Consider the following 15,534-nt stretch of genomic DNA (forward strand, 5'->3'; position numbering starts at 1 on the left):
TTGTTCTAAATCGGTTGATACGGCGTTGTGAGTTAGAAACCAAGGATGATTGACGTAATCAGCTCGCTGCTATTCTTACCTTGAAGGCCCGGGGGGCAGCTCACTTTGAAGGTCTGCGCTCGGGGAGCCGATCTCGTTGGGATCGGCCGAACTCTGCACCGCAAGTTACACGAAGAACGGTGCCTATGTTGCAAAATTATCATAGCTTGCTGGATCGGCTGTATGGACCCTCAACGGAAGGGAGGTAATCGGTGGTGGCCCTGCGGGGTAATTCTCTTGGACGGGGTTGGGCCCGCCCCGAAATCTCAATGGTGATGATCCATCCTTTACCCTCGCCGTGGCTAAGGCTCGGGGGCAGCTCGCCCTCGAGGTCTAACCAACTCTGTCAAGGTGGGCCCGCTCTTCGTGTCGGCTCGTTCAAAAGACGGTGTTTATTGTAGAGGGAAGGCTGTCGGAGCTGAACGAGCGGAAGTCGGAGAGAATAAGGAAGAGGAGACTGACATTATTTCGGGAGGTTTGCCGCTAGGTCCAACATGTCATCTTGAATGAGATCCGTGGATTCGCGCGAATAAGGCTTGGACTTGTGTGGCAAGGAGTTTGGGTCTAGATGGATCTATCTCAAAATCTAGTGTGGGAGGCCGGCGCGATGCCATCGGCTTGTTGGGCATGGTCTAGTGTGGCAATCGGCGGAATCGGGAGGGAAGACAATCGGCTAAATTATCATAAATGGAATCGGCAAAATCGAGTTGGGGAATTTCTTCATTGATGAGCCAGATTTCTTACGAGAGAAGAGCTGATTGCCCTCAAAAGAGAAGACCGGGGGGATACATTGCCCCGTCTGCTGCTGCTAGTCCTATGCTAAGACCCTATCTAGGGGCCGCTGCTGCCCTCGTCGTCGTCGTCGTCACCGTCGTCGCCACCGCCGGTGCTACTCCCCGCCGGCTCGTCGTCGCTGCTCCAGCGGCCGCCGATAGGACCCTCGTCGTCTTCGTCCTCTTCGTCGGCGTCGTCGTCACTGTCGGCGTCGCTGAAGTTCCCGGGCCAGAGGTGGCGGCGTTTGGCCGGTGGCTCATCGGAGGAGCCGTCTTCATCCTCTTCCTCCTCTCCCTCTTCCTTCACCTCCTCGGAGGTGGTGAAGTCCGCCCAGGAGAGGCGGTCGTCTTCGCTCTCCACCACCGCTTCCTCGCCAGCAAGGAAGCGGAGATCGCTCTCCCCGTCGGTCTGGGATTTGTCATCCTCGGACCGGACGGAGGAGTCATGGTCCTCTTTGTCCCACTTTGTCGGGGCAAGGATGTCGTACGCCGCTTGCGTCCCCACGAGGGCGTCGACTCTCGGATTGGAGAGGACACGTGGGAAGGATCCGACGAAGAGGAAGAGGAAGAGGAAGAGGACATGGTTGCAGAGGAGGGTTTTTTGGAGTGCCACTGCGGAAGGGGAAAAGAAGAGAGCTGTTCGTTGCGGCTAAATAGAAGGAGGTGGGGGTTTTTAATTTCCGAGCGGTTCTCGAGGACATGGTGTCAAAGCTGTCAAATCGTGCGAGAGAAGTTGGGAAGGCAAGTCGTCATGATGAGGCATGCTGCGACAGTTACGCTCTGCCGTGATACGACCCCTGCGGGAAAAAACAGAGTGGTTTTGAAATTACCATTACCAAAACCAGGGGGGCATGTGTTATCACCGGATTTTGGCTAAATCGGGAGGTGGGCCGCGATCAAGATGGGCTTGGAAGATTACATATGAAAGATCTATGAAGCGGCCTCGCACGGAGAAGTTGGGCTAGTTAGCCCGTGTATCTTAGTAGAATAAATTATGTATCGATTTAGAAGTTAGAGTTTATCTCGTGCACGGTTTAGTGCACATCCACATTAGAAAGTCCCCTGGACTATAAATATGTACCTAGGGTTTATGGAATAAACAACAACTCACGTTCAACCCCAAAAACAAACCAATCTCGGCGCATCGCCAACTCCTTCGTCTCGAGGGTTTCTATCGAGGTAGCGACATGTCTGCCTAGATCGCATCTTGCGATCTAGGCAGCACAAGCCCACGTTGTTCATGCGTTGCTCGTACTTGAAGCGCTTTTGATGGCGAGCAACGTAGTTATCATTAGATGTGTTAGGGTTAGCATTGTTCTTCGTTTAAGCATGCTTACGTAGTGCAACCCTTGCATATCTAGCCGTCCTCACGCCTATCTCGGGTGTGGGGGCGGCACCCCGCTTGATCATTATTTAGTAGATCTGATCCGTTACGATTGCTCCTTGTTCTACAAGGATTAGTTTAATATCTGCAATAGTTTGGCCTTACAAAGGGGGAGGATCCCGTGGCACGTAGGGTGGCGTTTGCAGGTCCTAAACGGGATGTTCCTAGGATCAACTTCATGTTGGTTTTTTGGCCTTGTTTAGGATCGGCTTACGAGCACCGTGCGTGGCCATCCGGCCCAACTCTGGAGTAGGATGATCCGATTATGTGGTGAAAACCCTAAATCGTCGTAGATCTCATTAGCTTCATCTTGATCAAGCAGGACCACCAAGTATTCGTACACCCCGTACGGATCATGGGTGGATCGGCTCTTTGAGCCGATTCACGGGATAACTCGAGAGCCGATCGAGGCTCGTATTTAACGTTTACATGTATGCCCTGCGAGAAACTAAGCGAGGCAATCTCATCACCTTCCCGACCAGGTATAGGTCGGGTGGCACGCCCTTGCACTTCGCAACGCCGCGTGTGACCAGAAGAGCATTGCGGGCCGTCGCTCGGAGGGGTCTCGGCCAGCCGCAGCTCTAGGCTCCCCCGGCTCTACGGTGTTGACAAGGCCGCCGCCCGCCGGTGGGTTTTGGCAGTCAACGAGTGTCCACTAGTGAAAGTCTATTCCCTAGGCCTTGTTCCTAAATACTGCTATCACTCGCTTGTTTCTTGTTTCTATTGCGTTACTATCGCTACCATATTACCACCATCAACTACACGCCAGACAAGCTATTTTCCGGCACCGTTGCTACTTGCTCATACTTATTTATACCACCTGTATTTCACTATCTCTTCGCCGAACTAGTGCACCTATTAGGTGTGTTGGGGACACAAGAGACTTCTTGCTTTGTGGTTGCGGGGTTGCATGAGAGGGATATCTTTGACCTCTTCCTCCCTGAGTTCGATAAACCTTGGGTGATCCACTTAAGGGAAACTTGCTGCTGTTCTACAAACCTCTGCTCTTGGAGGCCCAACACTGTCTACAAGAATAGAAGCTCCCGTAGACATCAGTGGGAAGACCCATAAACTCAGCAGCATACTAAGGCAGAACACTGGAGGTGAGAACAGCAGCAGCACGAGCGTCCTCATCTATCCACTGAGTGTACTCAGTCAGATCTAGCCGGTAAGTCGCAACGGCAGTAGAGTGGTCCTGGACCTTCCGATCATAATCAGCCAGAGCAGTGTCATCAGCACTCTTGGCTGCATCCTTATCCGCCTGAGTAGCATCAGGGGCAAGGGCAACAGGTGGCGGTGCAACAGGCACCGAATGAGCAATGGGCCGCGGCGGACAGGAGACCTCGCCAGAAAGCACACCCCAAAGACGAAGACCGCGTATGTGGACGCGCATGAAGGCAGCAAAATCAGGGTAATTCGCGCCATCAAAGATCATCGGGCAGCGAGGAATCGCAACATAGCCCGATGAGGAAGACATAGCACTTCTCTCGTTTTTTTTTTCAGAACGGATCGGAATCAGCAGATCGAAAACGCTCCGAAGCGAAGAGGCCGCGACGCACCCCGGGAGAGCAACTGGCGGCGAACGCGGAACAGCATGCGGCGGCGACTGGTGGGCGGCGGCGGCCGTCGGCGGTCGGAACGGCGGGCGGCGGGCAGCCGGGGGAGCCGGCGTCCGGGGCGGAGAGAGGAGAGCGGAGCGGCCGGGGCACAGAGAAGGAGGAGGAGGCGGCCACGGGCGGGGAGAAATTCGGCGGCCGAGAAGGAGGAGGAACCGGCCGGGGGCGGGGAAGGAGCCGGACGGACGGGGGAGGAGCCGGCGGCGGCGGAGGACGGCCGGGAACAAGCTTCAAGGAAAACGCCCGTACGGACTCGAAGAGGAGGAGAACCAATTTTTGCTCTGATACCATGTTAGGGCAATATGCTTGTTGTATTACCAGGGGTTCAAAGCGAAAATAGCTAACGAAACCCGGGTACGCGCGAGGATGAAAAGCCATCCAATTAAAGGCCACCACGTGTCTGACAGCACATGTATTTTAATTAAGTATATGATGTATATTTCCCGTATCTAACGAAACGCATACGGCATTAACTCCCCTCTCCTCCTCCCGAGCAACTCCTCAAGCCCATCCATTCCCCACCTCCCGTTCCCACTTCCCACCACCACCTGCTGCCGCCGTCTCGCTCCAGCGCGCCTCATGGCCGTCGTGATGCCGCAGCGGCAGTGCGGCGTTGCAGGCTAGGTCGGGAATCGGAGGAGGGATTGTTGGCCGAGCTAGCTCTGGTGGTGGAGGCCGGCGGCGGGGAGCAGCGGCCGTCAAGGTGGTGTTCGGCTGGGAGCAGCGGCCGTCCACGGTGAGTCGCCGCGTCCGGATACTCACCGGCACGCACGCCCTCGAGCTGCGGCGTGCCTCCTGGCCGGCGTTGATGACCACCGCGGCGGCTGTTCGTCGGTGCGGGCTAGATCGGGCGGAGGAGGCGGATTACCCTGACCAAGCTAACTCGGGTGGCGGAGGACTCCGGCGGGGCGCAGTGGCCGAGTCGAGGCGGCGCTTGGCCGCGGTGGGGGCGACGCCGGCTCCGTCTTCATCAGCTGAGAGGCCCCCGCCACAGCGGCAGTGCTGGCCCGTGCCGAAGCCGGCTTTCAATCTGTACAACCCGCAATCTCCTGTTCGATTTCTTCCCACTTTGTCTCAGTAGTACTTTGTATTTTTTTTTTCTGTGCATGATTTGGACAGATTCAGTTGACATGGCGAAGTTTCTTTTCGTTTCAAAGATTCAACCTGGCTTGCATGTTCGATTTGTATACATTTTCTTTGATCTCAATCCGATCTGGTAAAGGGATCCTATTATTTTCTTCCAATCCAAATGCTTCTGGTAAAGTGATTCTATTATTTTGATTTCATTCCGATCTGGTACAGACAGGTGTTGAATGGTGTTATTTCTTTTCCCATCAAAATGGTTCGGCGATGAATTGTATATGTATTTTTATGTTGTTCATATACTTTCCATATCTCATCGACGACTGAGCAATCATGTATTTTAGTTCATTCATCTGATTGACCAGATTTGAAAAAAGAACTATATGCACGATTCCATTTTTTGGTTGTTCCCAGATTAATAATTTAGATTCCCAATTAGTTGAATTCTATCTTTTTTTTTTACTTTTGTTGAATGGTTCTTTCTGAAAATTTGATGTTAATTAAGATAACCCTTTTCACTTTACGTGTGTAACTGTGTTTGCTAATTATTGCTTACACCATATTTTTCACTCTAACTTCTGTCGAATGCTCGAATGCTTCCCATCTCGAAAAATAATGTCATTTCACAATCTCTCGTTTACATGTGTAAACTGCTAATTGTGCTGCTCTTGGTAGTAAGAGGGAACCATTAGTACAAAATACTTGATTTGAATTAGTACAACATCACATTTTTTACAAGCTGCACCATTAGTACAAAAATGTTCATTTTTATTAGTCCAAACTACTCTTTTTTTTTTACTTTTTGCACCATTTATATATAAAAAGTATGTTTAAGATTTTGTGTTCCAAACTAATCATTTTAATGGTGTCTCGTTGAGAGCTGGTGGCCAGGGGAGAGGATACCAGGTTGGCGCCTGCCGATGGCAATTAAGTGACCTCGTACAGCATACGGCAAGCTACCATGCACGGCGCCAATAAATGAGGTTAAATGCGAGCTGAGTATAGATACGCGGTGGCCTTGTATACAGCAGCGTACGCTAGCTTCGGATATGCAAATCGACCGCGTATTTCCCTCACGCTATATTAGTCCCGAATCTCGCGTCGCAAGCACGGGGCGAGGATATCATCCTCGCGCGTAGCCATGTCCCAATCCGCCGGGTCGGGGTTCAAAGGCTACAATATATAGTACATATACATGTGCAAATATGCAGGAAGCCCCCTAACATATGGGGAAACTACAATATACAGATATATACATCTGCTATATATTGAAAGAGTACAGTAGAAGGAGCCGTGGTGTAGAAGAAGAATAATAGGGACACAAGATTTTCCTATGGCATCTTTTATTAGAAGGATTCTAGAGATAGAAGAATAATGATGGGAATTTAATGATCTTTTGAGTTCTAGAGTTTTTCAGTTTGTTTGATTGCCCAAATGCAAAATTTCTTACAAATTGTATGGATGATAGAACCCCCTCCCCTAAAAAACTGCCATACTCCCTCCGTTCCCAAAAAGCTGCTCACGTTTGTCCATATACGATTTGTATCTACACATGTTTTACTATGTGGATACTGTATCTACAAAAAGTTGAGCAGCTTTTTTGGGATAGAGGGAGTACTAAGAGCATCTCCAGTCGCGTCCCTCAAAAAGCGTCCGGCATAAATGATTTGGGGCACGTTTGAGACCGCGCCGGACAAAAAGAGACCAAAAATCTGTACAAAAAAGAGGCTCTTTCCAGCCGCGTCCCTCAAACAGCGTCCGGATGCATGCATTTTAATAAAGGGACCACCCCATGTGGGAAAAGTAGGTGAGAGAAAGTGTGGGGAAAGAGACTAGCATGTGGGGACCGGGGGCTGCATGCATGCATATGGGCTCTCATTTTGTGTCCGGCGTCCCGGTAGAGACTCTATACATAGAGTCTCTACCGGGACGCCGGACACAAAATGAGGCTCTAATTAGCTTTGGGGGACGCGACTGGACAGCTTTTTTCCCCATTTCTTGTCCGCCGTCCCCCAAACGCCGTTTGGGGGACGCGACTGGAGATGCTCTAAATCCCACGAATCCAAGGACCCAATAGGCAAAACCGTAATCATCCGGAAATCGTTATGCCCCAAACTAAAAAGTTATTTTGGATCTTGGGCACCAGTGTTCTCGTTATTCTAAAAAATTCGAAAATCAGATTTATGTGTTTTAAAAAATTGTAACAAAATTCAAAAAGGAGCTGATGATGTATCCCAAGCTACACAAAGATGTCAAATCTAATTTTTTAAAAGATTTGAATCACTATAGTTAGATTCACATATTTTTTATTTTTGTGTAGCCCAAAATATAAATTATTTTCAGCTGAATATTTACACGTTGGTGGAATACAGTACTAGGTACGTCATAATTTATTTTCAGATTTTTCTAAAACTTTAAAATATAATTTCAATTTTTTAAAAAATAAGAATCTTTTTTTAACAGGAGAGACCCCGAAGAGTCAAAGCGGTCGGTACATTTTACAAACAGACCCCTTAAGAAAAAGGAAAAGTAAAGCAGGCCTAAAATATTACAACCAGGACCCTGAAGAAAACTGCATAAACACGATCGAGTCCTCAGCCGCCGCCGCCGATCAGAGACCTCCAACTCCAGGCACCATCGTCGCCGCCGGGGACCTTGCCACTTGGGGCGTCGATGACGTTGCTTCCTGGAGCGGGTCGGGGAAGTTCCTCACACAGAGGAAAGTTAGCCGACGATGAAGTCGGCTTGGAGTGGCTCAAGACGCCGAAGATAGCGCCGGCTAGCCATGGCCGACGCTGATGAACTCCAAGAGCAGCAGCTTCCAGCGTGCGACAAGCACGCTCGTCGTCTCCCTGCCAAACTCCAAACCGAAGATCGTTAGATCCCTTCTCCCCCCCTCTGTCCATCACCACGACCACAAGAGGGGGTTGGAGGCATCTGCAGATCCTTGCGATTTGGGATCCGGCACTCGAGCTTTATTGAAAGGGATGAGTGGAGGGCTCCGCTTGTCGCCATCTCCCACCGCCGGAGTTCAGCAGCGAAGAAGAGAACATCCCTATTCCAACCGGAGTAGTTCGCCACCTCCAGCCAGATCCAGCCCTCCGGCATGACGCCAAACTGGCACAAAGGCTAACAACTACTTCTACTCCTACAGTAATATACATAGCGGCCTCCTCTCCCTCTCCAACTCCGGCCGGCGAGGCCACCGGAGAGCGGAGGGAGAGGAGCCGTGTCTCGATTAGCTACACTCAAAGGGGAGAGGCACTGTTCACCGCTGAGAGCGGTGTGTGTGTGGGGGGGGGTGTGTGGGGGGAATGACTTCAAAACAATAAATATAAGAATCACTAATTCCCATGTGCACTAAATTCCTGTTCCAAAGGCCGTGAGTCTCTGCTCGCGTGGTCAAGTGCTGCTAGCTTGTACTAGTCGCGTTTTGTGGGACGGAGATTTGGTGCACATGGGCACTAGTGATCCCTATTGTATTCCACAAACGTGTAAATTTTCAGCTAGAAATAATTTGTTATTTAGGCTACACAAAAATAACAAATTTGTACATCTGAGTATAGTGATTCAGATCTTCAAAAAAAAATCAGATTTTGTCATTTTTGTGTAGCTCGGAAAACAAAATATTTGTATTTAAGATTTTGTATGTTAGTGGGATGCATCAGCTCCTTTTAAAAATTTGCTACAGATTTTTTTAAAACACATAAATCTAATTTTCAAATTTTTCAATATGGCGAGAGCACTTGTGCCCAAGATCCAAAATGACTTTTCGCATTTTGTGTTTTTTTTCACTACCGTAGGTGCCAATTTGAAGACTGGTACGAGTGCAGCACTAGCAGGAGCGGTCCCGTCCCATCTCGGCTCAGAGCAGCAGACAGGCCAGCCGGGCGACACGGGACAGCCAGCAGACGTCGTGACAAATCCGAGCGACGAGACGAGAAAACCCTGGCGCCGTGCAAGGCTGATGCAGCAACGTGCTGATAAACCAGGCTCACGTGCAGGCCCCAGGGAGCATCGTGTCGGGAACCAAGCCGGCACCAACACCGTTTCATATTCGCCATTGCCAGCACGAGAGCATCTATCCATGCATCTATCCTTAGGTACGTTCTGCTTGAATAAACAAAGAAGAAACGGAAACCGTCTTCCTCCTCCCGCATGTGGCAGCTCGACGCCTTGATCTGTACAGATTAATGGCGAGCGCGCGAGCCTGGCTGGTCAAGAGAACGTGCGGGCGCAACCGCGCGAAAGCGCGTACGTCGAGCTGGTTCGTCGCAGCTGCCTGCGAGCGCGCGACGGGGTCTTGATGACCGACGGACGACTGTAGCTCCTTCCATACCGGTCTGCCGGCCATGGTTCGTGCAGAAAACTTCAGGTCAATTTGCAATGGCGTTAACCTGATCGTGATCGAGGCTTCATCGTCGTGCGTGCGTGCGTGAGCGACCATATGGCCATCTGGCCGTTCACTAAAGAAAAGGCAACGGAAATGTAGTATTTGTTTCCATCCACGGCGCGCGATGAATGCGCGCGCTGTGTGCCTCCGTCGTCATATGTCGCCTCCTCGCCGGGCGCCGGCCGGCCCTGGGAAACGGCATGCCTGCATGCTCTGTTGCATCCAGTTTCATCACATGACGCGCGCCTCACATGTCCCTCAAATGATCGCATACATGTTACAAGTATGCATCTCATCACATGATCCTGCTATTGTTTTTGCCGAGAATGGTGAGTCCAGATTATCACATGACGAACTCACATGATATTTTGGCGTGACCGGTGGGAAGTGGTGGCACCTGAACTGAAGGTCTTTCTGAATTGAGGGGCGGCTGGGCGGGACGAGCAGGAAAGGTGTAGGGCAGTAGGGGCATCCACACCGAACGCATTATGCGTGCGCCAGCACCGTGGATCGGCGCTGTCGAGGCCGGCGGTGCCCGCTACCTGCACGGCACTGCACACACGCACAGCTAGACGCGCCACTTGCGCCGCCAGTTAGGCATGTCCCCGGCAGCAGGCGGAGATATGGCACGAGCTGGAACTCGACAGCACGTGACGTTCTCGTCCCAGTTTTGAAACATCTCCGGTGGCTCGACATATTTATTTTGTAATACGTACTACATTTGTCTATAAATTTAAATATATCTAGAGACTTTTTAATGAATCGAAACATCCGAATTTGGAAAAAATCTCCGACATCCATTTATGGACGGAGAGAGTAATAAACTTATATATCACAACCTTATTTTATATATTGCAAATGAAAATAAAAGGCATGGAAATATAAAACACTAACTAGAAACCATGGGCATGTCCTTTGGTCTTGTTGTCTTCCTTCCCCACCTCCCAAGCAAGCTAGCCGACGTTGTCGTCCCAACCCTCCTCACCGATAAGAAAGCTCTCGTTCGACCGATATCACATCCTCCTCCTCCTCCTCCTCCTCCTCCTCCTCCTCCTCATCCTCCTCCTCCTCCTCCTCTTTCTCCGTCATCACAACCGGGGAAACACCGTAGCCGAGGAACTTGGCATAGCGCCGAGGTTCACACGCCCGATTGCAGTTGGTCTTACCACAACAATGAGTTGGCGCCGTAGGCAGGGCCGTCCAACAGATTAGGAGGTAGGGGCGTCCGACGGCGCATCTTGCCGTGTCACGCCCGCCCTTTTCGTGGCACCGGCGGCACAAGCACCCTCCAGCCGTTGAGGTGCTAGTCACCAGGGAGGTGGACGTCTTCCCACCTTGAGATGTCCTGCTCCGTCTTCCACGGCCAGCCCTTGCCCATGGTCATATCGAGGGGTGTTGTTCGTGCTATGGAGACATAAGGGGACGAGAGTGGCAATGATGGGGCGGTGTAGACAAGGACAAGCAAAGCCGTTGGCCTTAAGAAGGACAAAGATGTGACAACCATCAATGTTGGCGCAGAGGACTACGTCAACCAGTCCTGACGCAGCTGCTGGAAACAAAGCGGAGCGTTGGCCGCGCATAAAGGAACACGTGCAAAAGGCGAACCAGCCGCTGGCAGGTGGGCCTGACGTGGAAGCGGGAGGACACACGCATTGTCCGCAACGCATCCATGCCAACACTTCCAACTTAAATTTAGATCCGTCTACGTTAGGTTACTAGGTTAGATTTTTTTCCTATCCATGAACCAAAATGAATTGCCTTGATCCGTTTACATTGGGCTGTTGGAGATGACTCCAATGTCGCCCAATGCCGACGGTACCGTTTTGGTGACAGGTCAGCACCAGGGTACCGTGGTTGAGCAGTTTGTGTTAGTGCTGGTGTTACAGTCTCACTTTTCTCTGAAAAGGAAATATTACACAGCGATGCACGATCATCAAATTCATAGCGTTTCAGGTACCGATCGGACGGGATGTTGTGGTTCATTGTACCTTAGCTTAACCACTTTGGGGTCGGAAAAGACAAGCTTTAGCTTTTCTTGGTTTCAGGGTGGAGCCACGGACTCGATCGACTCAGGTGTATGAGGAGGAGCAGGCATAGATACTCCATCAGCACCCACATAGTCCAACTTTCTTTTTTTGACGCTGCTGATCTATAGAAACAAGGTACTAGTATAATGCTCGGTATCTGGGCGATGAATTCGTGTATTGGATCAAGGAGCTCCCCAGGCATATTCTGTTTGCGACCACATAAACCGAATTTCTGGTCAATCTAGAAAGCTCTCGAGGAGATGGGAATGTGCGGTATCTGAATTTCTCAAGGGTTGCTGTCAAGAACCGTGACAAAAGATGGATATCTTGCAATTCGTAACGCCAGGATCCAAAGCTCTTGGTTGAAAGATGCAGGTGAACGCACGCACAGGATGCATCCATTCCCGGGGGACAATACTATACTAGCGGTACTACTACCATATACTGTACAAATTTCGTCGAAACATGAAAGCTAGAACCAAAATGTTCCTCGAATTTCAGTGCAACGATGAGAACTCAGAATGTTGGGCTGAGGATGTTGAGCAGGGAGACTCTGGTGTTGACGAGGGCCCGGAAGACCTTGTCGCCGCTGGCGTCGACGCTGGCGATGCAGCGCTCCAGGTTATCGTGCAGCTCGAGGGCGGCCTTCCGCGCCCGCTCCTCCGGCTCCACGCGGGCCACAGGCCGGAGGCGCGCCGTGGACGAGGTGGATGAAATGGATGAAGTGGACGCGTCGTCGTCGTTGGAGGTGGGTTGCCTCCCGGCGGACCGGCGCTTGGCGCGGGACATCCAGCGCACGAGGTCGGCGACCCACCAGACGCGCTGGTGGGAAGACGTTCTGGGCTCGGTTTGGGCGTTGGTGATCCAGCAGGGCGTGGAGGCGACCTGGACGCGTGCGGCGGCGGCGGCGTTGGAGAGGGCGGAGACGCCGGAGAAGACGGCGGCGGAGGCGGACGCGACGGCCACGGCCGAGTCGGCCACCGCGGCGGCCAGCGCGGCCGTCTCGGGCTGCAGGTCCGCCGGGAGCGCTGCGGGGGGTTTGGAGGCCACGGCGCGCGCGGCGGCGGCGAGGCGCGGGAGGCCGCGGGCGGCGCGGCGCTGCGCGCGCGCCGCGGAGGCTAGGCGGGCCGGGTCGCCGCGCCGCAGCGCCGCGCGTGTCGAGGACTGGAGTGCGGCGAGGGAGGCGAGGGACTCGCGGAAGGTGCCGTGCGCGTCGGCCAGGCGGAGGAAGTCGTCGAGCAGGCGGTCGGCGAGCGGGGATGGGGTGGAGGTGGTGGCGAGGCGGCGGAGTGGCTCCTGCGCCTGTGGGTGGTGGAGTAGGTCGGAGAGCGAGGCCAGCACGCGCACCACCTGCGCGGCGGCCGCGGAGACGGCGGACGCGGACTGCGGCGGCGGGTTGAGGACGGAGGAGGAGGAGGAGGAGGGGTTGCGGCCGATGATGAGGCGTAGCGCGGCGACGTCGTCGTCGAGCTGGAGGACGAGCGGGTGGAAGCGGCAGGGGAGGCTGGCGGAGCGGACGCGGTAGGCGGCGGCGAGCTTGCCGTTGGCGGCGGCGTCCGTCCTGGCCCTCGGGGTCGGGAAGGAGATGGTGCGGCGGTACCCGGCCATGGTGTCGTGCGATTTCTTTCGCGGTGGCGAGTTGTGGGATCGGTGATGAGTTTAAAAAGCTGGGGATCGCCGGCCGGGGCCTACGACTAGAACGAACGCGCGAGGAAGGCGTGCGTGTTGGTGCTGCGGTAGAGATGGAGTGGACTGGTGGTTCGCCATGGCCGCACCGAGGTCGCGTGCTTTATACAGGTCAGAGCGGTGGCGACTGGGGGAGTGCCGATTCCGGGCGAGCTCAGGGTCGTCGGTCAGTCGTGCGTGCGTTGTGGTAGCGCCACATTGAGTGCCCCGTGCGTTGCAGCGGCCGGCAGTCACGGCGCGCACATTGCCGTTATTACGTTCAACTTTTTTCTTTTCTTTTTCTTTGTAGTATAGTGGCGTGGAGGCGGGGGCCACTCGTCGGTGGGTGTGGTGGATCTGATCGATTTCTGGGGAAGCGCGCGGGTTCCGTGATCGGCGGAGTGGCAGGCATTTCGCCACGGAGCAAAGTGTCGCCTGGCTCCGTGGCTCGTCCGTCTGTTTCTGGGTGGAAATGGCATCCATCCTGCACTTTGGCAGTGCGCCGCTCCACTCTGTTCGCGGTGCCGCCCATGCATCACGACGACCAAGCGTGAGGTATCTGTGTCGGTGACTCGGTGCGTGTTGGGGCATCTGTGCTGTTCTTAACCAAAAAGGTGAAAGGAGCAACGGCTTCGTAGATCACGAAACATTGTATTTCCCTGCTTCTTCATAGGTTGTTAAACATTGTAACACACCAACATCGGATATACTCCCTCCGTCTATAAAAGAAATCCAACATTGCATAAGTCTATGATATATCTTTTTATAGATGGGCGACACAACTTTAGATAAATCTAAGATATTATTTTATTGTAATACTAAGTGTCTTACCTTCGTCTAGATACAGATGTAACTAGACCCGACATATTTTAGTTGTATGATTAGGTGCATGTCTAAACTAGCGCAACGATTAAAGCACATTTTGGCTAGACACCCACACAAGCACATGAGAGATCACGCGGCCAAACACAAGGAATAACTCGTCTCACCACCCACAATCGTCTCTAGCGGGGATTTGAACTCGAGATCTGGGACTCTGATACCATGTTAAGCTTCATGCACTAGCCACTTGAACCAAAAGTCCGAACTAATGGAAGGGCTAGGCAATCTACTTATACACTTCAACATCGGTCACCTCAGATCCTCAACGATTCCACCCATGGCCACAACCAAAGTACCAATACATCGACTGCTTCACCGATAGCCACAAAATTCGATGTTATGGACCACGACCTCCTCTCCCTCCATCTGTGTTGCATCTCATCATCGTCCTTTTACCACAAAATCAATTGCACTAAGAACTCCCTAATTAATACTACCTTGGGATGTGGAGTTATTCTACAGTGTGGTGAACAAAAGCACTTAGCACCATAGATAACATTTGGCATTGCTCATGACCCAAATATGCAACACTTCCTAGTCTTCAAGTTGGTAGAGCCAAATGTCACGTAGATGGAGTTCTTTGATTACTCTTCCTATGAAGTGGATGGCCATGGTTACAATGCGACGACAAAGAGAGGCGGAGGGTTTAATCAGGTTTGGGGCTCCCTTGCGATGATTTGGATATGGACCTCTTCTACGCGCTCACCGCAATTAGGTACGAACGAAATGGTAAGACCTCTACTTTTGTTCCAAACTCCATGGTTGCTTGGTGGTAGGCCAAAATATATTGCTCCATTAATCATTGATCTCTTCAAGCGGAAAATGTTTTGTGTCAACAAAGGCCTCAACCAAGATTTCTAGATCAATAACATTGACACCACCTCCGTTCTTTCAGTCCAACACATCAACGAGTTCTATGGCCTTTGGGTCATGCTCTAGTAGGTGCATCTTAACTTCTTTTAAGCGAGGGCAAAAGCTTTGCGCTATTCAAGTAATTAGGCATAGGAGTTTTACAAAAAAGTAATTACATCATACTATACTCTCCCGGCACTAAGTTACTCACATGCTTGGCCCCGCCAAGATCCAAAGTTTGCATTCGTGTTTTAACTTCTCTAAAATAACCGAAGGCAGCACATGCTTGTTCTTGAAGACCCTTGCATTTTCCTTCATCCCTAATTACCCACGATGCAAGGAGGGTGAAGGAATCCAAATATTTGCGCTTTCACACATGAATTTCCACTAGTCGTGGATTGAGAGCACCATTCGCCTAAGGTCGAGGTCGGTGAAGTGAAGACCAATGTCTTGTACCAGGTTGGGGTCAAATATTCAACAAAATTCATCGAGACGTGCCACAATATACTTCTATCTCTCACAGATTCTCTAAAATATTAGGTATCTGCATAAGGTGATTTTTTTTGGAATAGATGTCACGTAAATAAGATATTTATGGGAGATTTCAATATTTTTTTCCAAGAATGAGCAGCATTAACAATCACACAACATGCATTTATGTTTTAACTTCATCTAGATCAATGTCTAATTCCTAGAAGAGAAATGATACTAAGGTAACAGACACCGCTAGTAGCATTCAGACCCATAGCTTTTAGGTTCTTACATCACATGCAAAGAAAGAGCATATAGCTTAGGTTCTTACATAATATGAAAATCATGG

The 15,534-nt window shown here is 51.5% G+C and overlaps 1 protein-coding gene across 1 annotated transcript; it reads right to left on the reverse strand.

Moving 5' to 3' along the window:
* Window positions 1-11,831: 11,831 nt before the first annotated feature.
* Window positions 11,832-12,923, reverse strand: LOC124684781. Its single transcript, XM_047219032.1, has one exon. The coding sequence runs from the start codon at window positions 12,921-12,923 to the stop codon at window positions 11,832-11,834; it is 1,092 nt and encodes a 363-aa protein (XP_047074988.1).
* Between the last annotated feature and the right edge of the window lie 2,611 nt (window positions 12,924-15,534).

This window comes from Lolium rigidum, chromosome 1 (assembly GCF_022539505.1).
Source record: "Lolium rigidum isolate FL_2022 chromosome 1, APGP_CSIRO_Lrig_0.1, whole genome shotgun sequence".
In the NCBI taxonomy this organism is placed as follows: domain Eukaryota; kingdom Viridiplantae; phylum Streptophyta; class Magnoliopsida; order Poales; family Poaceae; genus Lolium; species Lolium rigidum.

Bases quoted from the DNA above. Each gene is read 5' to 3' on its own strand.
- LOC124684781 (XM_047219032.1), bottom strand. From the start codon at position 12,923: ATGGCCGGGTACCGCCGCACCATCTCCTTCCCGACCCCGAGGGCCAGG.